Consider the following 22,530-nt stretch of genomic DNA (forward strand, 5'->3'; position numbering starts at 1 on the left):
TGAGAGTCAAGTGGTAGGTTTGAGCAATTTGGCGGACGCGAGATGGAGGGATTGCATTTTTTACGGGGACGGTCATTTGTTGGCAGTGGATGCCAAGTTGGTTCCCTTGTTTTTGAGGGTGGCTACTGGGATTTACAGGGAGCGTTTTCCCCGTGTTCGGTTGTTGGTGGAGGGGGGTTCGTCCCGGGGTGAGGAGGAGGGCCTGATGGAGTGTGTTCAGAGCACGAAGGTACTTTGTCTTTTGAATCCCAGCGATTATTCGGCGTGGAACGCGAGGAAGGCGTTTTTGAGGGGGGGGGGTGGTTGGTTGGGGTCGAGGGGTTGCGGAGGGGGGGGGAGGGGGGGAGGGGGGGCCGTGAGTTGGACGAGGAGTTGAGGTTCAACGGGGTGGTGATTCGGACGCACCCGAAATGCGCAGAGGCGTGGGCGCACCGTCGGTGGGTGTTGGGGGAGCGTGAGGGGCGAGGGGGGGCGGTGGGGAGGGACGTGGTTGGCAGGGAGTTGGAGATTTGCACGGTGGCGGCGGGGAGGTACAAAAGGAATTACAACAGTTGGAGACACCGATTGTACGTGTTGAAGAGGTATCTTGGCTTGGGGGGCGATGGGATGAGTGAGGAGTACGAGTTCGTGCGGGGTTGGCTGAGGGCGAACAGGAGAGACATGTCGGCGGCTTGTTACATGGTGGCGCTATTGGAGGTGTGGATGAAGGGGGACGAGGTCGAGGCGAAGTTGGGGGTTGAGGGGGTGTTGAGGGACGCGGAGCGATATGGGTATGAGGAAGGCGTGAGGGCGTGGAGGGCGGTGATAGGTGGATTGGGTGGGGTGGGATGTAGGGGGTTTTGAGCGTTTATTTTTTTATTTTTTTTTGTGTGGGGGGGTGGAAGCAGCGTTCCGAGAGGAGGGTTTGTTTGAGGAGTAGGAGTTCGGAGCGCCACATGTCGGTGGGGAGCGTGTTGTTTAGCTGTTTGAGGGTTGAGAGGGTGTCTTGGCAGTGTTGGGCCAGGGCGAGGACGTTTTCCTTGGTGAGGGAGGAGAGAGGCATTGACAGCAGGTAGGAGTAGGAGGGGGGCGAGGAGAGTTGGTCGAAGCCGAGCGCGCGCAGCGAGTTGACGATGGATGGTTTAGGTTGGTTGGAGAGTTTGAGGGTGCCCGAGACGACGCACTCGACGAATCTGGACTGGTTTTTGAGTTGTTTCGCGACGGAAGAGAGGTGTTTGATTTTCCATTGTTTGCGCTTTTCGTAGAACTCGAGGCGCACGGGGTAGAATTCGTTGATGATGTCGAGCGGGCTGAGGAACTTGCGGAGCGATCCCTGGCGATTGAAGGCGGTCATGTTGCTGGTGTAGAAGGATTGTTCTAGTTTGAAGAGGTGGACGATTTTTTTGTCTTCCAGGGTGAGGAGGCGGTCGTTGCAGGGGGAGACGGAGAAGTGCACGAGGTCGTCGGTGTGGTATTCGGAGTAGTCCTTGACGATTTTTTGCTTGACGAGGTGGTCTAGGAAAATTTTGTAGTCGTTGGTCCATTTTTTGACAGGTAGTTCGGTGATGTGGATGGACTTGGCGTGTTTGGAGAAGGTCCCGGTGGTGGAGAAGTGGTCTTTGGAGCGCAGCACTTGGCCTTTGAACCCGCGGAAGAAGGGGGTCATTTCGCGCAGGGGGTGCCCGTCGATTTTGTTGAGGAGGTTGTCGATGACGTCTAGGGGGTTGAAGGTGGGGATGGAGGTGCTCCACCCGGTTCCGAGGCCTTCGGAGCCGTTGGCGAGTATTAGAGGGATGATGGGGACGTAGTACTCGGGTTCGATGGGGAATCCGTCGTCGCTGAGGTAGTTGAGAACTTGGTCGTCTTCTTCTGGAAAGAGCAGTCTGGCGTACTTGCTGAGTTTGGTGAAGATGTAGCGCGCGCTGGCGGCGTCTTTGCCCCCTTGGAGGCGGGTGCCGAATTGGCCGGAGGGAGTGAAGAGGGGTAGGTTGTTGGTGCCGACGAAGCTTTGAGCCATGTTGACGATGGTGCCGTGAAGCGAATTTTCGCCGTGGTGGTATCCCGCTTGTTCGCTGACGTACCCGGCGAGTTGGACGACTTTGATTTCGTCGAAGAGGCGTCTTTTGAAGGCGGAGTACAGGACCTTTCTCTGGGAGGGTTTTAGGCCGTCGACGACGGAGGGGATGCTGCGGACGTTGTCGTAGTGAGAGAACGCGATGAGTTCGTGGTTGACGAATTTGGTGACGTCGACGAATCCCGCGCTCGTGTCGATGAAGGTGGAGGGGTTGTAGCTCAGGAGCCACTGGCGCCTTTGGTCGGCCTTTTTCTTGTTGAACGCCATGTCGATGAGTTGGTCGGCGCCCGAGTCCCACTTGAATTGGACGACGTGCTTGTTCAGGTCGGAGAAGTACTGCTTGGCCTCCTCGCTGGTGTTGGTCCCGAGGCCTTTGTAGTACTTGATTCGGTATCTGGAGAGTTGGCTCGCGCTCAGCTTGCTCTTCCAGGCCTGGTATTCGGCGATGGTGAAGAAGGACTTGGGTTCCTCGGGCCCGTTGCCCTTCGCCGTGACCTTGATGATAGGCGTGATGAACTCGGACAGGTATTCGGGACGACGCACCAGTCGCGGCCAAAAGTGGTGCAGGAAGTTGATCAAGAGGCCCTTGATGTGCGAGCCGTCCGGATCTTGGTCGGTCATGATCATCACTCTTCCGTAACGAAGCGTTTTCGAATCTGTGTCCCAGTTCTCGTACGATTTTTGAGGATTGAGGCCGAGCGCCGCGATCAGGTCTCTTATTTCTTTGTTCTCGACGACTTGGGACGTCTTGGCGTCTCTGACGTTCAGCAGCTTGCCCTGGACGGGAAACACGCCGTAGGTGTCCCTGCCCACGACGGACAGCCCGGAAATCGCCAGAGACTTGGCGGAGTCTCCCTCGGTGACAATGAGGGTGCACTCCAAAGACCGATGTCCGCCGGCCTCGTTGGCGTCGGCCAGCTTGGACACCTCGATCAGCTTCTTCTTGCGCAGCGCCGAGGACCTCGACAAGGCGAGCTTCTGCTGGTGCTCGGCCTGCCTGGTCACGTACTCCAAAATGCAAGTTTTGGACACGACCTGCTTCAAGAACTTCTCGTCCAAGATGCAGGACGAGCCGAACCGCTCCACCGGCGTCATCAGCCTCTCCTTGATCTGCGAGTCGAACGCCGGGTTCTCAATCAGGCACTTGACGAACAGAACCAAGTGAAGCTTCACCTGCGCGGACGTGATCGACAACTCCTTCTGCCTCCTTCCCAGCCTGTCCATCACGTAGCGACTGACCTGGTCCGCGATGTAGTTCACGTGCGTCCCCCCGTAGAACGTGTTGACGCCGTTCACGAAGCTGAGCTGGCAAGCCTGCTCGGGCGAAGGCGCCGCGCCCACGCCCACCTTCCAGCGCTCCCCGACGTCCGCAATCACCAGCTGTCCGCCGTCGTCCAGCCCCATGCAGTAAGACTGCAAGAAGTCAGACGGCACCCTGGCCCCGTTCAAGAATACGTGGACGCTCGTCGGCAAAAACACAGCCGCGTCGTACACACGGCGGTACAAAACCGACAAAATATCTGTCTCCTTCAAGCTCCCCATGTTGAACAGGGACAAATCCGGCTTGAACGTGATCTTCGTGAAGTCTTGGCCGTCTCTCTCGGTCAACAAGGGGTCCCTCTTCTTGGTCATGTGGTCGTACCACGACTGGCGATAATACCTCCTAGACCGCCCGTCGTAGGTCTCGACCGTAAACTCGCGACTGAAGATGTTGGCCAACTTGGCCCCGAACCCGTTTCGACCGCCCGTCACCTTGGAAATTCCATCGTCGAAGTTGCTCCCGGTCAACAAATGCCCCAACAACAGCTCGGGAAGGTAAATCCCCTCCTCCCTGTGAATCTCCACGGGAATTCCGGCGCCCGTGTTCAACACCGCAATCGTCCCCGCCTCTGCGTCGATGTCCACCCTCAAACACTTCATCCCGTCGGGGTCTCTCTGCTTGTGGTCAATCGCGTTCACGAGAATCTCATCGAAAATTTTGTACAGGCCAGGCACGTAGGTACACTCCCTGAACACAATTTTCTTCGTGCGAGAATCCAACACCCATTGGTTTTGCTTCGTGGACAGCAAGGATCCAATGTAAGTCTCCGGACGCAGCAGGATGTGCTCGATGGGCGTCTTCTTCTGGTAAATCTCCTCGAGGTTCCTTTCTGTTGACTTGAACCAAGCTGGCGCGCCGGTGTCAACCCTGCCCGCGTCGGCAGGGGCGCCGAAGCGCCCTCGAAGAGCGGAGGGTGTTGGCACTGCGCCCCCCTTGTGGGATCCCTTGTGGGATCCCTTGTGTGGTCCCTTGTGTGGTCCCTTGTGTGGTCCCTTGTGTGGTCCCTTGTGTGGTCCCTTGTGTGGTCCCTTGTGGGATCCCTTGTGGGGTCCCTCGTGGGGTCCCTTGTGGGATCCCTCAGGGGATATCTTGAGGGGTCCCTTAGGGGATCCCTTGAGGGGTTCTTTGGGGGGTCCCTTGGGGGGTCCCTTGGGGGGTCCCTTGGGGGGTCCCTTGGGGGGTCCCTTGGGGGGTCCCTTGGGGGGTCCCTTTGGGGGTCCCTTGGGGGGTCCCTTGGGGGGTCCCTTGAGGGGCCGGTATTCTTCTTGTCTACAGAACGACCTCGGGAGACCATTCTGGGGCTCTGAACTCCGAAGAGCGTCCGAGAGGGCCGCACAGGTCCTGAAAACAATCCTGCCAAAAATGCTGTTTGGAAACCTCGAACGCGCGCGAACTCGACCGGACGCCAGAAGGTCCCGCCGACTCGCTAGGCCTTGTCGCTCGGCATTTCCGCGATCCGCCAAGAACCTTGTGGAGCATGCAAGTGCGCCGTACATTCTGCTCCTGGGTCGGATCGACCCGAAGAAGCGCTCCCAGTGCTAAAAAAGAAAGGCCGGACCAAACACGAATGGAGCGAGCTTGAGCACGAAAAGGTCCAGAAGAGAGAGAAAACCAATTGCTCTTGCAAAGAAATATCCGTCGAGCAATTTTTTAAAGCCAGCTTAAAAAAAAAACGCAAGCGACCGTGGCTGCGCGAAGAGCCGACCAACTCAGTCCACAGCGTTTCCGACTCCGACAACCAGATGAGCGCATGACGAAATTTTTTTTTTGTCATAATATATCTACAAAAATTTTTTGTATTCACACTTCGAGGCTTCAAGGCGACAAATATAAACACTGCCAACTGCGACCGACGGGGTGTAGGTGGACGTTGCGAACAAATAACAGAGAGGCGGGGGTTGTTGCCTAATTTTTTCCTTCGAGAGGCATTCATCTGCGACGACAAACGACTCCAAACTCGGTGCCATCAGGTCTATCGGTTCCTCCAACTCGACTGGCCCCTTCAGGCCTATCCAGAAGTCAAGAAGGTACGTCCAAATCTCGAAGGCGAGGCGAGTGTCGCACGACAAGGGAAGGACTGACGTGTCTTACAGAGCAATAAAAAAATGGTGAGGAGCTACTGCAAGGGCCTCTCCGACAAGGAGGTGAGGGCCTCCGAAGCGACGTACGGGACGAACGCACTGCCGCCCACGAGGATTGAGTCATTTTGGAAAAAGCTTGGTGACAATTTTGACGTATGTGTGTGTGTGGGGTAGAGAATTCGTTGTTTTAGTGTGTGTGTATTACATGTAGCGCTGACAGGATGAGGGACAAAAAGGACCCGTTGATCAAGATTTTGCTGTTGGCGCTGGGCGTGACGATGTTGTTGGCGTACGCCGGCCACACGCAGTGGCTGGAGAGCTTTGGGATAGCGTTTGCGGTATTTTTGGCTACTTTTGTGTCTACGTACAGCGAATACAAGAATGAGTCGAGTTTTCAGAGGCTCCAAGAGGAGGCGAGTCGGTTTCGAAGCAAGGTGTTTCGGAACGACTGCCTGGCGAGTATTTCGATATCCAACATCGTGAAGGGTGATTATATTTTGATTCAGGCGGGAGACAAGATCCCAGTGGATGGCAGAGTGGTGGAGGGCTGCCTGTGTGTGTGCCAACAGTCCTTGACAGGCGAGCCGTGCCCGGTGATAAAGGAGGTGGCACCGGAGGGGTACAAGTGCCAGAATCCCCAGTTCACGGACAAGTACATGGTTTTTCGAGAGAGCGTGGTGAACGATGGCGAAGCGGTTATCGTCGCTGACTACGTGGGCGTGGAGACGCAGTACGGACGTCTGGCGAAGGAGTTGTCGACAACGGACGAGAGAGAGTCGCCGTTGCAAGTGAAGCTGGTTCGATTGGCGGAAAACATCAGCACGATTGGATACGTTGGGGCGGTGTTGATCGCGTGCTCCTTTTTGTTCAAGCAGATACTGATGGACCAGCAATACGACATGGCAAACGTGTATGAGTATCTGCGGAACTGGAAGGGCGTTTTGGGCGATTGTGTGACGGCGCTGATTCTGTCAATCATCATTGTTGTGGTGGCGGTGCCGGAAGGTCTGCCGATGATGATCGCGATCGTTTTGTCCTTGAACATGAGGAAGCTGCTGAAGTCGAAGGTACTGGTGAGAAAGTTGTTGGGGATCGAAGCCGCGGGATCGCTGAACGTATTGTTCGTGGACAAGACGGGCACGCTGACGGAGGGGAAGTTGGAGGCAAACCTGTTCGTGACAGGGAGTTTGGAAACCTACGAGGCGCTGAAAAAAGTGCCCGAAGCGCTGCGAAAGGTGGTCGACTTCGCGATTCGGTACTCGACCTCCGCCCGCATGGGGAGGGACGGTGAACTGATAGGAGGAAACGCGACAGACAGGGCTTTTTTGGGCTTCATCAGAGGGTCAAATGAAACCATTCCAAGCCAGTGTTTGGAGCATGGAAGAGAAATACTGTTCAACAGTACGCACAAATTTTCATTGAATGAGGTGAGGGTGAGAGCGACGGACACCGCTCTCCAGTACAGTCTGGGACCACTGATAAATGGAGGGAACTTGGTAGAAGGAAAACTTGAAATGTCCTTGGTGAAGGGAGCGCCAGAGATCATCTTGCCGTCTTGCGCCTATTACTACGCGGCAGACGGCGAAATTCGCTCATTGGAGTCCCACGAGGGAATTCGAGACTATGTGAGAAAGGTGTCCGCGAGGGGCGTGCGGGTCGTCGCGCTGGCCACTTCCGAGAAACGCCTCGGGGCGGACATAAAGATACCGGAACGCATGGTCTTGGTCGGCTGCTTTGGCATATACGACGAAGTGCGTCCGGAATCGAAGAACGCCATTCGCATGGTAAAGCAAGCAGGAATTCAAGTGGTAATGATCACAGGAGACCTCGAGGAGACCGCCGTCTCTGTAGCGCATCAGACGGGCCTACTTTCTCCTCACGGGTCCAGGTTTGGCTTCGATAAGAGAAAAGTCGGTGAGCTGCTCGAAGAAGACGAACCTAAAAACGCCATCATTAGCTCAAAAGACCTGGAAAAAATGAGCGACGAACAGCTCATGTCATCTATACAAGACCTGAGAGTCGTTTCTCGCGCCTTCCCCACCGACAAAAGCCGTTTGGTACGAGTAGCTCAACGCCTGAATATGGTCGTGGGTATGACGGGTGACGGAGTGAACGACGCATCCGCACTCAAAGCCTCGGATGTAGGCTTCGCCATGGGATCCGGGACCGAGGTCGCCAAAGAAGCCTCTGATATCATCATCATGGATAACAACTTCTCTTCTATCGCCATGGCCATTCTGTACGGGAGAACCATCTTCAAGTCTATCCGAAAATTCATCGTGTTTCAATCGACGATCAATATGGCGTCAACTCTTATCGTCTTCCTCGGCCCATTTCTGGGCATAGACTTCCCCCTAACGCTCATTCAACTCCTCTGGGTCAATTTGGTCATGGACACTCTCGCCGCATTCGCGTTCGGCGGTGAACCTGCCCTAAACGCCTATATGTACGAAAAGCCTATACAACGAGATGAACCTATTGTGTCTCCGCAAATGTGGTCGTCGATACTCCTAAATGGCACGTTTATCGCCGGTCTGTCTATCTTCATCCTTTCAACGCCGCAGATATCCAACCTCTTTGTCCGCGACTCAGTCCCCTCATCCGCCGCCTTCCTCACCGCCTTCTTCTCCTTCTTCATTTTCATCAACGTCATCAACGCACTCAACGTCCGTACCCCAACCATCAGCCTCTTTGATAACCTGTCTTCCAACACCAACTTCATCCTTGTCATCGGACTCATTTTCTTCATACAAATACTCTTCACCTACATCGGCGGCCAGCTCCTTCGTACCGTCCCTCTGACCATCTACGAGTGGCTCCTTATCCTATTTGCCGCGCACACTATCATACCTTTTGATATCGCCCGAAAACTCCTCGTCCCCACATTCAAACAAAAACCATTCTCCAGTCGCGAACGATTCATCTCACTCGACGAATCGAAACTTGTCAAAGTTCTTGGCGAAGCTCCCTGTCTAGACGATCCGGAAATTCGCCATTACGATAAAAAAACCAAATAAAAAAAGCCCTTTTAAAATCAAATCCCGACCAAGCCCTCTTCATTGAACAAACTCTCATCCCCCACTTTTTCGTGTTCCTGTATCAACTTCATAATCCTCTGCTTCTCCAATTCGTACTCATTCACGTCAAATGGTACCCCTCTGGCCTCCGCATTCAATCTCATCTGCTGCTCCAATCCAGCTGTCCAATCCTCCTTCTCCTTAATCATCTCATAGGCCTTCTCGTCATCCACAAACTCAACCTTCTTCCTATCATATAACTCCCTCCCGGTCATAGCTACCTTCCCCACCAAAATGTCTCGCTCCCTCTTCGAACTCTTGCTCAAATTTCGCTCCTGCTTCTCCCTCTTCTTCTTGTCCTTCCATAACTTGAACGTCTCCGGAGTCACCGGCGTCAAATTGGGCCCCAAGTTTCGGCGCATGTCTTCAATCACGTCCTCCAACGTCCTTTCTGAGTTGTCGGAAATCTCCACTTTGTTCAATTCCACCGCCGCCGCCTGGACTTCTCCTGAATCCGAAGGCCCTGCACCTCCGGGAGCATGCACCTTTTCCTTCTTCTGCACCACGTTGAACAATCCGAGCGCCCTCAATTCCTCCTCGTGGGCCTGCCTCGCCTGCTTCTTCGATACTGGCTTCGCTGCTGCATTTTTCTAAAAAAAAAAATCAGGACCTCTCTCTCGCACGCGCACAACCAAAAAAAACATACTCGCTGATTTCCAGTTAGCGCTGACGTCATCTGCTGAATTATCTTCTGATTCTTCTTGCCCTTCTTGTTCTTCATCCCTTCAAAAAAAGTTAATGAATTCACGCTTTTTTTTTGTATTTTGCTTCTGAAAAATCACGACACTCAACTCGGGACCGATCTCGCTCAAACGCCATCACCTTCACACACATACCAAATGTCTTTTCCTCAACCATTTTCGCCACTTTCTTGGCGTTCGGCGTCTTCTTTCCTGACCCACCTTTCACCATGACTAGCCAACCTCACCCTCACTCTAAATCAAACACTTCTGTCACTAGCAAAAAGAAATACCAACCCCCACAACTTTTTTTTTTTTAGAAAACTTTTTTGTCAGCCGTACACCGCAAAACCCTCAACCTCTGACTCCACGTCACCATCCCTTCCGCCCGATTCCCTAAAAACAAACCCGTCCAAAGTATCACTCGCGCAAACAGGCGTTGTTATATACAACTATCAAGCCCTGCACATGCCAATCGCCCAATTTTTTAATGTACGAAAATTTCCCTACATCTTCCCAACACAACACTACCCAGCTATTACTCTCCGGCACCCCAACCAACCAATACTCTATATGTATACTAAGTCCTGTTTCGTTCCGCCCAGAATCTGCTGACTCCAAAAAGCATCAAAATCTGTCGAAAGGCATCCACAAACTCAAGAAATACTCCGTTTTCCTGCTTATCAAACCCCACAAATCTGCACCTGCCATCTCTGCGCACCCATCTTATCCGCCTTCCCTCTTTTTCAGCCTATTCCACTTGTTCCCCTAAACTAGATAAACATGCCTTTCAAAACATACCCATCTACTCTAATGGCTCGAAAAACGAGCCGTATTGGGATTGCGTACTTTTGAGCTTTTCAAACGTTCCCATGTCCAAAGTTCTTGTCGACGCCATTTCTGAACGTTGTAAAACTAAATTTCGTATGCTGCAACCCTTGATCTCTCTTAAATTCAAAATGCGCGCCTTCGTCGATTCCAGTCCAATCTATCACATAAACATAGTCCTACCTGGAAAAACCAGTGGATGGACGTCACTCGAAGAATGTAACCTACACCATCTGACCCCAGTTTCCGACTCAGAATTCGAAAACACTATGCAACAAATTCTGCCACCCAAATGCAAAACACTCATCGTCGCTATTTCTGGAGGGTCCGATTCTACCCTTCTAGCATGGCTGACGAAAAATTACGCAAAAAAATACAACTTACTCCCAATATTTATAACCATCGATCATGGTCTCCGCCGAGAATCTTCGATAGAAGCCAAATGGGTCGAAGGTTGGCTAGAACGACAAAATCTCGTACACCTGACATTCCGACTGCGTAAATTCAGTGATACACATTCTTTTCCCTATCAGGAGACCGCCAGAGACAAACGATACATCGTCTTGTCACTAGTCTCTCAGGCCCTTCACGAGCACCTGTCACAACAAACATCATCATCTCAAACAGCTATCTTGACTGGTCACACCCTCGATGACAACGTCGAGACCTTCTTCCTTCGCGCGGCCAGTTGCTCCGGCGCTGATGGCCTCGCCGGAATCGCCTGGGTAAGGAACGTTTCCCCTGAACTCATTCTACTAAGACCTCTTCTCAACGTCGAAAAAGCCAGAATTATGGCCACTCTGATGAGAAATAACCAACCTTGGATTATCGATCCCAGCAATAATTTGCTCACTTGTCAGCGAAACCGTATTCGCCGAGTTCTGCAAAACCATGTCTTTCAATCCGAGAACCCTGCGCCCATCTCCCTGGAAGACCTAAAATCACTCATATCAAACTTTCAGTTCGTACGAGAAAAACTGCAACGCGTCGTTGAAACTTTTCTTAACAAATATGTCAAGCAAAACTGCTACCTCGGCTACGTGTACATTTGTAGAAGCGACATCCTTCAACTACCATCAATCTATGCCATCCGCATCATCCACCGCGTCATCAAACATGTCGGGGGATATGACATGCCATTCAAGCACCGCAAACTCGGTATTCTGTTCAATGAATTCCACAAAAGAGTACCTAAAGCTCGTACACTCGGTAACTGCTGGATCACCTTTCAAAACGAGGGAGCGTCACTGGCCAAATGGATCGTTTTTTCTAAACAGCCATCTGTCTCAATTGTGCAAGGAACTGAATCTTGCCATTCAGAACCATGCAATAAAAGCCTCATCTATTGGGAAAATCTGTGGGAAATACGTATAAAGAATAGTATCTACCAGCTCATGACTGACATTGGCACCTCCATTTATATCCGAGGTATCCACCAATCAGACATCGAAATACTCTCCAATATCCCAGGATGGAATAAATTCGCTAGAAGTTGTCCCAAGGCGGTCATCATGGGACTATTTATTTTTATCGACGACCTAGGCGAAATCATCTTCTTTCCTTTCATCGACCCGTTCATCACCTGCGATGACTCTAGAACAAAAGAAATCCCATGTCTCCTAACCCCCTATAACGAGCCGGCCCATCAACACGATTATATTTACACAAAAGAGAGATTTTTGAAAAATCACGAGATTATGAAATCGAGCATTGATATCAAATACAAACCTAAATACCCCATCTGGGACACGTCCCCCACTTTCCTACTACCATCCTCCAACTACATCAAATGTGATGTAGTCACTGAAGACTCTTGGCATGAATCTGACCAAAGCCGAGGCGTTGACAACTAAATACACTTCTGGACCCTTGTGAAGCCGATGCCTTTATCTCTCTGAACACAAAATCCAATTGCATCGCAAATTTTGTTACTATAAAAAAACGTTGTACGCATCAAATCTGGACAGAATCCACTCTACAAAAGAACCTCGCCTGTAAACAAAAAACACCCCCAATTCTTGCCACCCTTCTCTTCTAATCAAAGCCAGTTTTGTTTGAACACTCCGTTTCTTCGACAATTTTTTGTACCACTTCTTCTATGTTGTACTGATCGACCGAAATAACGATCAATTTTTCGCACCCTAGTTTTCTGATTTCCTCTTCTGTTGGCTCTTCAAGTATTTCGAATTGACGATCAATCAAGGATGCGTTAAAAAAATGGATCCGACTGTTAACTCGTTCTTTCAACAACTCGTAAGGGCCTTTCAAAAACACAACGATCACCTTTGAATCCACCCACGCTCTTGAACATTCCTTTTCAGAGTTGACACCTAGAATGTAGGACCTATATTTCGACTTCAGACCAGAACACCCTATGACAGCGCTCGTGTTAGAGATTCTCAGAGTTCGTATTTTTTCGTAAATGCGATGAAGCCAAGGAGCCCGGTCTGCATCTGTCAAAGGAACGCCTTTTGTCGAAGTTCAACACTTTAGTAAATAAACTGGATGAAAATCAGTGATCCTCTACAAACCCTATCTAACCTTTTCTCATCTTGCAGATATTTTCATCAGTGTGGAAATCATCTGCGTCAAAATGCTGAATGTCCAACTTAGTTGCCAGATACTTTCCTATAGTAGTCTTCCCACTTCCTGAAACGCCTATCATGACATAAATGGTCATTATTCCGGCGCAATTCTGGTACGGCAGACGGTTTGTATAAAATGATCCAAACACGTACGACGCTGTATATAGGCCAACCCTTTAATCCGCTAAAAAAAATTTACAGCTCGTCAAACGAAGATATCAATATATCTCTAGCACAAGCCAGACGTTCTATTTTACCCACTATGCTTCTCATCTATCTGCATTTCTGCTATCGATCCTTGTCGATCAAGTGCAGACTTCTCAGCCAATAGAGCGCATGCATAAAGACTGCTTCATTCTAAAAGCATTTTCGTCTCGCGGCGCGTATCCTGAAATGAGAAATTTTCCAAACCCCGTGTTGCTCAATCCAAATCCAAGGTTTGGTAGACTGGATCCATCTGGCCATTCATGTATTTGCCCTTGCCCAACAGAAAAAAACAATTCAAAAAAATAGTCGTTACAACCACATTTTCGTGCCATTTAATTTATGGATTTTATTTTTAACTGACTTTTCCTACCTAACAAAGTGCCAGATTCCGATATTTTTAACTAGAGTCCTGGTATTATGAGCTCCAATCTCCTTTTTGACTATGAAAGAAGTCAAAACGAACAATCACTCTTTGGGGAAAATTCACAATTCTGAATTTGAAAGCTCAATTAAGGCTGCACCCGCCAAGTTGTCCCGCATTACAAAAAAAACTCGCAGGTCGCAATCTGCGGTTAACGTCTGTTGTCATCATTGTAGGACGTCAAAGTCCGTCTTTCAGTCTTATGCTTTCACGCATACATATGCAATTTAACTTACCTATTCTCTCTCGATCACATGCGCAGGAGTCAAAGATCGGCCAGGGCTTCTACTTATATCAGTTGTTCAACATGCTCGCATGGTAGGTACTTTTTTTTTTAAGTTAAAAACTTAGACAGAAAATTAATGCGGTGATTTTAGTCTACTGTCGCCATTGTCTCGAAGTTCACTTAAAAGTCAGCCTGGCGAGCATTTCTCTGAACACATTTTCGTGCAATTGGTGTCAAAACAAATGCTGTTGCCAAATTCCAGACGGGTGCTATGAGCCGCATCAGCATTGTTTTACGTATCGCAGAACATGCAAGAGACACGCTTCGAAGGCGTATAATGGTGCTCATAAGTACCAACATATTCCGGTGGAGTGTCTTCAGATAAGGGCACTAGAACTGGAGTCTTTCACTGAGTCGCTCAAAAGCTCAGTCTTTCTGCCGCCGGATTTTGGAAAGATTTGGAAGAGTCAGTGCGAGAGCGCTAGTGCTAAGCGGCAGTATCAATTAGAAGAGAATAGATTTGGATGCTCAGGAGGCGCAGAGATAGGATCGAAAGAGAAATGTAAGGGCGATATCCTCGTATCTGAAAAGGTATCCGGTAAGATGGGCTTAGATTTAAGTCTGGTAAAGACAGATCAGAATGACAAGAGAGAAATTGGTCAGCATACGAATAACAACGGAGCTGATCATTGTGGTAGTGACCGATTTAATACATCAATAAGCCATGATAGTAAATTCTCCGCGAAATCAAGTTGCGATTCTGAAGGGAGTCAAGAATGCGCATCATTTACCTTTCCCAATCGATTGATTGAGGTGATTGAAAGAAATGTTGAATCGGGTATGTACTGTGGAAATGGCCTTCCGGACGCACCAAGTATTTTGAGTGATTGCATCTCCAGCATGTTTTCAACAAGTAGTGCGCAATCCGTTGTATAGCAAGTCTACATGTTACGCGTGTGGGCATAAAGCAATGATACAAATTATTTATCAAATCTTAAAGTTTAGACGTCTTCTTCGTCCATGTCTTCATCGAATAAACTTGAAGATCCTTCTTCCTCTTTAAGGCTTGGGCGGTATTTATTAAGACTGTATTCGCCAAAATCAATCATGTTACTCTCATCTTCTAGGAAATTAGGATGACACAAAACTTGTCTTTGTCGTTCTTGAAGGGCAATAAACTTACTCTTCCACTGCTCGATACGAGCTTTAATAGAACCGACCAGAGCCTGCTTGCTTTGTAGCTTTGTTCTCAGTTCATCTATTTGGGAGCGCAGACGTTGTTCGGGACTTTTGCAAGAAAAATACTTGTTTTGAAATTCAAGATTGATAAAAAAGAGTTCGAGCTGTTTGGCAGTCGAAAGGAAAGATTGCAGGCTTTCGTTCATTTCTATAAAAAGTCAGGTAAACACTTTTTTTCTCAATAAGTGCATGTATGTACCTTTTTGAGACTGATAGATGTCAACATGATCGCTTTCGGATAATATTTGTGCGCACTTTTCCAGTTGACAATTTAGGTTTTTCAAGAGATCCATTTGCAATAATAGATTTTAAGGAATTATAACAATACAATGCTTGGTTTTTTTTGATGTAAAAAAAAGTCGATTTTGAAAATTCTTGTTTCTATCAATTGTTTGACGTCTTGTGGAGGTCTACTGGATGGAATGCTGAACCATTGTTGAACAGGATCCTACCAATGGCCTTCATGTGAGGTCCTCATTCATCACGCCCACTTGTCATTTCAACCTCGTTCGACGCTTCATGTCGCGAGATAGGTGCTCCGTATTCCGTCAAAGTGCTAAGAGCATACATGCTGTAGAAGCGCACTGAAAAGTCCATCTGTCGAAGAATCGTAAGTATATGCGATTGCTCGACACTTTTTTTTACGCAACTGAAATTTATTTGTATACAGTTTTAACGCATCGAGCTACAACGCGATTTGATATGCATTATTTTACGTGTGTACCGTATATTATATGTGCGTGGATCTCATTGCCACTTGGTTTTCAAGTCTTGCAGCTATAGTTTCGACACCACGAGCGCGAAGGAAATCCAAATTTGGGCTCTCAACGGCAGAGCGTTCAAAAATTGACTTCCTTTTTACGCAGTCCAGTGGAGCGTAGATGTATGATACAATGCCATATCGAGCTACTGTATACAAAATACAGAAAACTGTAGTTCTTTGTTGTCGTACATGATCTAATTCACATTGGCGAAAAATGCCAATGTTTTACTGGCGTACAAGAGCTTAGACTACCCTTTTTTAAAACGGGATGGCACAGGTGCCTCTTTCTACAATTGAAGAAAGAGGCACATGTCTTTTTTTTCGCTAAGCTTTCGAAACATTTCATCTACTTGCCATGTTTTTTATTCTGAAGAATCAATACGAAAATCATGCAATATTTAGCATCCTGTCTCTCTCCCTTTATGATAATGTGTCTAGTGTATCGTTAACCACTATTTAGTCAAACAATCCGTATATGATGAGTGCTTTATGCGATCTATGCCCCAATATCTTGAAATTTAGTACAGTCTCGGTCGTTCAACAAAAAAGCTAGGTCAGATTCAACATTTTTTTTGCGTACACTACACTTTTTAATCACGTTCTAACATCGTTGTCCCAGCAACAAATCCATCTCTTTCTTTCATAAAGGGGTTGTTTTCCGAATACTTGTTCAGACTTCCTCTACATTTTAAACCCGTCTCGCTCCCCCGTTCAGTCATCTGTAATTTTTGAGCAGCCCTAATGAAATCCAAGCTCACGCTATCCATCCACATTTTCAACTCTGGTCTGAAAAAACCACCTTGAACCCAGCCCATGTGTCCTCCCTTCTTCGTGGTTGCCAATATGATGTTCTGGTCATAGGGAAGCAACGCCGTCAGTAAATTTCTCTCACCGATCGTTTTCGCATTTTTTGACACACGTACAGGATTCAGACCTATTTTCCCCTTAGCAGCCTCGACCAACTGTGAGTGTGCAATTGGATCATCTAGAGCATTCAATAGCAGCGTCGGAATTTTGATATGTTCCAGCCATTCTAAACTACCATGGGCAGCGTAATATTCCCTTAAAAAAACGTCAGAATAAATTGTTTACATATTTCAAAAGACTCAAATCTGGCATTCGTACTCGATAGTGTTGTAGTTCAGAATTTTTGTTGATAGTAATAAATCGATCTGTTCTAGACTTGATGCTTTTTGGATTTTACTGTAATCAATCGCAGGGTGGTTTTTCCATAGATGCTCGTGTTTTTTTATGACGACCTTCCATTTCCCAGCTAATACCTTTGAATAGAATGTTCTCTTTCTAATTAAGTTCAGACCTCGTTCACCGCAATATCCGGCTGAGATTGAAACAGCTGCTTTGACAATTGCATTTTTCCCTTCTTGTCCTAAATACTTCAAAAGCATATTTGCACCCAGAGAAAAGCCAACGGCATATATAGGAACGTCAGGGTATTTCTTAAAAACGTGGTCGAACATCACTTTGAGGTGCTTAGCATCTCCCAAAGTAGTCATCCTCGCATGCTTTTTCAAAAAAAAATCAGCTGTCAGCCATTCAGACGTGTATGAAGTTTTGAGCTAGAGAAACCAGAGTAGGAAACGCGCATAACACCGAGAACCACGTGCGTACTGAGAGAACATGGTCACCGCAGCCTGGCCAGTTCCAGCAGACTACTTGATAGCCTTCAAGTTGACAGAAATGCGCAAAGTTTTTTATATAATCATTTCCAGAATGTCCGGCAATGCCAGGAATCACGCTGAAATCAATTTTACGTAAGCATGCTCATTTTCGATAATATATAAAGGAAGCTGCCAAAATAGTATCGAGCGTACCAAATAATTGCATTAGTTCTAGGCTTTGAGTTTAGCCAGTCTATCCAAAAATCCTCGCCATCACTATTTTCTAAGCATTCTCTGTAGATATCAAAAACAAACAAAGTCAGTTATATACGTGCGATATCTCAAGAGAAATTTAACAGGTGAATGCCAAACGCCACAATAACAAAAGTCCTGTCAAGAAAAGTTAGCTACTCTCGTTCCTGACCCTACCTTTTCCATAAATGAGTAGGTCCTTTTCTAATAGCGCTCGCATAGCACGTCTGTAAATGTCCGTTCAGTCCCCATATAGGAATTCTATCATAGATTTTGAGCGATGGACAGTTTTCTAGTATGAATTTGTTAAATTTGGTGTCGCTGCACATAATTTTTACTTCTTCTTCTCTGAAGTAGACTTTGAATGTTATCATCAGGACAGCGCAGAGGACAGCAAAGGCAAGTAACGTCAAAAAGAACATTTTTGCAGCGAAAAAGATGGGAAGAAACCCTATAATTTTAGGTAGAATCCACGAGTCGAAGGTTCTAAAAACTCGAAACAGAGCATAGAAGAGAGTGTGTCTTCTGATAGAATAGAATTAATAAAAAAAACGCATATATATTATGTGTAAAATATATTATGCCTGTATATATTGTTACTCTTGTATATATTATATACTATATACCGCGCGCTTCACGCAGCTCGTACGCGCGATAAAATAACACCCTCCTTCTTACTTTACTAATACAAATTAGCCGACAAATTACCTCTCTCTATATATATATAACGCACACATGTGTATACATGAACTTTCAAATTGCGAATCAACAGCCGAAGGCCGAAGATAGACGCTCTATAAGCAACTCTGATCGTATATTGGCTGGCGAGTATCGGCCAAGTGTTGCTTCGTCTAACCAGGTTCAAGCACATCCCACATATCGGAATGCTCATAACAATGCGCGTTACACACACAAAAAAAAAACGTCTAGCGGCAATAAGAACCAGTACAGAGATGGCCGGAATTCAGACAAGCTAGATAACATCGTCCAGCAGAATGTAGGGAACCGATGGAATCCACAATCTCAATATTTGGTACGAAACGGCGATTTTTTCTATCGTGGCAATTCAGCCTCCACCTCCAATCAAGGTAAGCAAGCGATGGTTAGAGCAAACAGACCACTCTACAAACAGCCGCCAAAAGGACAACTTGTACAATATGCTAAAGGCTCAACAGATAACTCTCGGCCCATCATGTCATCCAACTCTCGCAATTCGAACCAGTCTTACATACCCTCTAAAAACGGCCAGCTGGTAGCATTAAGAGGCCCAAGACGCGTCGATAGACCGGTAATCGAGGATGATTCTCTCTATTACTACAACGAAGACGCTAAAACCTTCACACAAAATGCATACAATAGACAAAATAATAGCGGTGCATTGGCTCCTTTAAATCCTTTGAATACCTCTAATCGTCAGAATTATTACTCAGATGGACCCACCGATAATTATTCACAGTCATTATCCACCTCATCCAACCCTTGGATCACAACACAGGCTACAAGAGAGGTCCCTTACTTGACACACGATACAGCCAATTTTCTCAAGAATAAAAATATTATCGTCTGCATTTCTAACTTCTCAAGTCAAGTCTCCACTGTATCCGTGCTAAACACCCTGGGAGAGAGAACACAATTCCAATTCAATCACGTACGTGTCAATGCACAAAAAGTCTCCTCTCGAAAAGCCCGCAATTGGCCATTTTTTGGATCTTATATGTCAAAAAAAAACATGTGAATTAACTTCGGTTTGTTGTTCTCTACCGTAGTATGGCGTCTTCGAAGACGAGCTGTGGATTGAAGTTCAAACTCCGGCGGACGCGCTTGCCCTGATGAAACTGAACGGACTCCAATTTACGAGTTTGGGCATACAGCCTGTTTCGATTCGTCTCTGCTTTCTACGCTCTCGACTGCGTTTGCATCCGGAAGCACTAAAAGAAGCGTTGAATCAGCTTATACCGCTCGGACCTCAGATAGAATCACTCGATCTGACGAAATGGGGCTTGAAAAATTACTCGAGTGGTATTTCTTTCTCTTTTCCTCCGTCTCTGTCTAGTTTATGCGAATGCATTCTCAGTTATGCCATAAACATTCATACTCTGTCCCTCAGCGACAATGCCATATCGTCTGCATTCCCCCTGGAACCACTTGTCTTCTTGCAAAATCTCCGTATCCTAGATTTGGGGGGCAACATCATCCGGACCATTCACGATATTTCAATTCTGTCTCAATTTCCTATGCTGCGAGAACTTATTCTCGTGAACAATCCAATCAGCTTCGAACGCGATTACAGATTGCTCGTTCTTGAATTAATCCCGAATTTGCTGGTACTGGACCATGAACAGTTCCCCCTTCAAATTTCCTTCGGTGACATCGAACGAGATATGTCCTCCGAGCTGTTACCCGCCGACAACCCGTTTTTCTTCTCACAGGGCGAAATAGAAGAACATGTCAACTTGTTTATCGAACTGCTCTTGTGCACCTTCGATACCGACCGCAAAAAACTAACTGGCGCCTACCGCGCACGAGGAAGCTATTTCTCTTGCAAGGTATTTCGAGTCGAAGACATAGGCAGAGCGCCTTGCAAAAACACCTATGCCCATGATGCCTTCGATATCATCCAGTGCATTCTGGAATTTCCAGCTTCCAAACACGAACCCCCAAAAAGATGCGACTTTTTATGGTTGCCAAATATGCAGCAGCAAGCCCTGCTTGTCATCAGTGGCCACGTCACCTTCGCCGAAGAACGCTACATTTATCAGAGGTCGATCACATTGATCCCATACAATATAGAAGAAAGATGGAAATTCACCATCATCAACGACATCCTTATGCTCACACAAATGGCCGAAAAATACGAGGCAATAGAAACACAAAATTCTATGGTTTACGACTAAAGAGACTCTTCTATTAAAAAAAACTAGTCGTTAGCGTTACTCTCGTTAATTTTTTACTACTTTCTCTTAGCACGGATATATGGCCGCACCACATCACCAAGCCACACAGCCAAATCTTTCTTCTGTCAGAAACAAACACCCAACGGCTACAAGTATTTCCCGCTTTGGAGCGACTTCAAGCCGCACCGCGAATCCTCCAAGCAGCGCCCGCGGCTCTTATCCAACCCACGCTTTTCCGGAGTCCGAGAAGCCAGCATCTCTCTATTATTCTTCAGATTCAAAAAAAAAACATTGGAGGTACGGCCAGGGTGAGAACAGAGAGATGCGCAGCTTCCGACTTTTTGACTTCAAGTTTTTCTAACTTTTTGTTTTTAAAACGGCTTCATCAGAAACCCAGACATTAAAACCAGGGCAGTACAACCAAAGACAGTCGCTCATAGCACGCAGAAGCCTGCTACTGTCCCTCCCTGTCCGACTACGCGCCCTATCCTTCACAGTAATCGGAGCTATAGTGAAATTGTCAAGAACGAAAGTGCCTTGTTGCAGAAAGTCGAATCCCTCTCTGATGAAGTTGGGCGGCTGAAAGAGGTCTTGTCTAGCAAAGAGACATGCATCGAAAACTTCGAGAAGAATTGTCAATCTCTCTGCCAACAGCTTACCGAACTTGAACAAATGTATGAAAACAAACTCCAATCTGCAGTCTCTCTCCAGTCAGAACGCTATCAATCCCTCAATGTCCAATATCAGGCTCTTTTAGATCACACAAAAATTTACAGCTCGAAGCTAGAAAAACTGAATGTCGACTTGCTCTCTCTTCAACCGTTTCATTTTTCGTCGCAGCAAAAAACAAACTTACAAGCTTTGCGGAGCAAATATTCAAAGCTACTCTCTTGCCTTCAAATAGAAGCTCAAAAAATGCACCTATTTCTCTCCACTCTCCATCAGCAATATATCAGTCAATGTCCCAACTGTCAAGCTGGACGAGGCAGTCAAATCGAGGTCCCCTCAGTCGATGCGCTGATCAATGAGGCGCGTCTCCGTCTAGCACGAAACTGCTGATTCGTTTTTTAACGTCTATTTCACTTTGTGTCTTGTCACACAATTTTTTAGCATACAGTTGCCAATTTTCTCTCGAAGGGTGTCTTCGAGCATGTCTTTGGCGCGACTGGTCCTTCCTTCGCTCTTCTCTCTATAGAGAGACTGGACCAAGGTATTTCTCATGTGGCACTCGGTCGCAGGTGTATTGAGCAGGGCCTAAACGGCCGAGTACAAGCTGCGGCCTGTGACAAGTGCCAAGTTTTGTCGTTTGAAGGATGTGACTTTTTGTTGATATGTATTTTATTACAGTTCTTTTTGACTGGAATACAAGGAATAAAAAATTTCGAGGTAACCAAGAAGACGTGGTTGTTTTCTTTTCGTTCGTTGAGTGTCGAAGCGATTTCAATTTTGCACGTGGGCAGTCTGAGGTACTGGTTTCCCCCGGAGCGCTTTTGTGTGCGTGTTTATACAAGATGGCGATTTTTATCGAGGCAGAGCGGTCTCCCCTACGTTGAATGGACTTGGTGAGAGGTGTTGAAGAAGTAGAAGTTGATGAGCAGGGAAATGACTGTGCTGAGTCCTAGCAATATAATACCCTGGTATATGAAGGACTTAAACAGCTTGATGTTCGAATTTTCTACGGCAATGGAATCTTTTTGCGTGGCGGCGTTTGTTGTGTGTTGGATAGGAGGGGTTTGCTTGAATATTTTTTCGGGCTGAAGTGCTTGTTCGGATTTTTCGGATTTTTGAGTGGTTCTGTGGGTACTTGTCACGTGTGCTTGGTCTTTCGCTGCAGAGGCTTCCTCTTTTGAAGGTGCGTCGTCAGTTCTATGGGGGCTTTTCCGAAACGGGGCCGGAGTCGACTCACCTTGGCCGCCGTTGTTTGCAGGGGGTTTGGTTCGGTTGCGTTCGAGTGCTGAGTGGTTTCGGTTCATCGCGTCAATCGCCTCGATCATACGATCCAGTTTTGAGAGCAGCAGGTTGGACGGCTCTGCGCTGCGAGCGAGGTTCGCACAGCCGAGCTCGTCGTTTACGGACATGTTGTACAAGCGGGTGCTGCTGCCTCACGCTCTCTGTGTACGGTAAAAAGTGACGGCAGGAGAACATTGGGGTGGTGAAAAAACCGCAAGGGCGAAATGCGCGCGGCATAGATATTTTTGCTCAGTGAGGAAAGGGGGAAGGAAGAGAATGAGAAGGGTGTGAAATTGGTCGAGGAGCGGTGGCATTTCATTGAAGAGTCACAGCG

The 22,530-nt window shown here is 47.5% G+C and overlaps 6 protein-coding genes across 7 annotated transcripts; 3 read left to right on the forward strand and 3 right to left on the reverse strand.

The window, feature by feature from the left end:
• Positions 1–847: 847 nt before the first annotated feature.
• LOC126318350 (DNA topoisomerase 2, mitochondrial-like) lies at positions 848–4,870 on the reverse strand. Its single transcript, XM_049993342.1, has one exon. It carries the CDS (start codon positions 4,868–4,870, stop codon positions 848–850), a length of 4,023 nt encoding a protein of 1,340 aa, XP_049849299.1.
• Positions 4,871–5,176: 306 nt separating this feature from the next.
• On the forward strand, positions 5,177–8,494 carry LOC126318338 (uncharacterized). The gene is made up of 3 exons (XM_049993332.1): positions 5,177–5,401; positions 5,468–5,608; positions 5,692–8,494. Exons 2-3 carry the CDS (start codon positions 5,480–5,482, stop codon positions 8,470–8,472), a joined length of 2,910 nt encoding a protein of 969 aa, XP_049849289.1. The 5' UTR covers positions 5,177–5,401; positions 5,468–5,479; the 3' UTR covers positions 8,473–8,494.
• Positions 8,490–9,484, reverse strand: LOC126318339 (zinc finger CCCH domain-containing protein 15 homolog). The gene is made up of 3 exons (XM_049993333.1): positions 9,369–9,484; positions 9,179–9,255; positions 8,490–9,122 (listed from the first exon to the last, which is right to left on the reverse strand). The coding sequence occupies exons 1-3, from the start codon at positions 9,442–9,444 to the stop codon at positions 8,490–8,492; spliced, it is 786 nt and encodes a 261-aa protein (XP_049849290.1). The 5' UTR covers positions 9,445–9,484.
• A 3,790-nt stretch (positions 9,485–13,274) lies between these two features.
• On the forward strand, positions 13,275–14,415 carry LOC126318346 (uncharacterized). Its single transcript, XM_049993339.1, has 3 exons — positions 13,275–13,438; positions 13,516–13,571; positions 13,631–14,415. Exons 1-3 carry the CDS (start codon positions 13,275–13,277, stop codon positions 14,413–14,415), a joined length of 1,005 nt encoding a protein of 334 aa, XP_049849296.1.
• Positions 14,416–15,011: 596 nt separating this feature from the next.
• Positions 15,012–17,892, reverse strand: LOC126318345 (monoacylglycerol lipase ABHD2). Of its 2 annotated transcripts, XR_007557251.1 has the most exons (7): positions 17,530–17,892; positions 17,314–17,394; positions 17,111–17,237; positions 16,607–17,004; positions 16,405–16,543; positions 15,443–16,332; positions 15,012–15,315 (listed from the first exon to the last, which is right to left on the reverse strand). XR_007557251.1 is itself a non-coding variant. In XM_049993338.1 (6 exons), the coding sequence occupies exons 1-6, from the start codon at positions 17,772–17,774 to the stop codon at positions 16,072–16,074; spliced, it is 1,251 nt and encodes a 416-aa protein (XP_049849295.1). In that variant the 5' UTR covers positions 17,775–17,892; the 3' UTR covers positions 15,012–16,071. The 2 variants fall into 2 exon arrangements, 1 of the variants encoding a protein (XP_049849295.1); XM_049993338.1 differs by having other exon boundaries at positions 15,012–16,332.
• Positions 17,893–17,948: 56 nt separating this feature from the next.
• Positions 17,949–22,352, forward strand: LOC126318300 (uncharacterized). The gene is made up of 3 exons (XM_049993294.1): positions 17,949–19,000; positions 19,119–20,543; positions 20,636–22,352. Exons 1-2 carry the CDS (start codon positions 18,098–18,100, stop codon positions 20,244–20,246), a joined length of 2,031 nt encoding a protein of 676 aa, XP_049849251.1. The 5' UTR covers positions 17,949–18,097; the 3' UTR covers positions 20,247–20,543; positions 20,636–22,352.
• Positions 22,353–22,530: the final 178 nt, after the last annotated feature.

This window comes from Schistocerca gregaria, unplaced genomic scaffold (genome assembly GCF_023897955.1).
Source record: "Schistocerca gregaria isolate iqSchGreg1 unplaced genomic scaffold, iqSchGreg1.2 ptg000665l, whole genome shotgun sequence".
Classification (NCBI taxonomy): domain Eukaryota; kingdom Metazoa; phylum Arthropoda; class Insecta; order Orthoptera; family Acrididae; genus Schistocerca; species Schistocerca gregaria.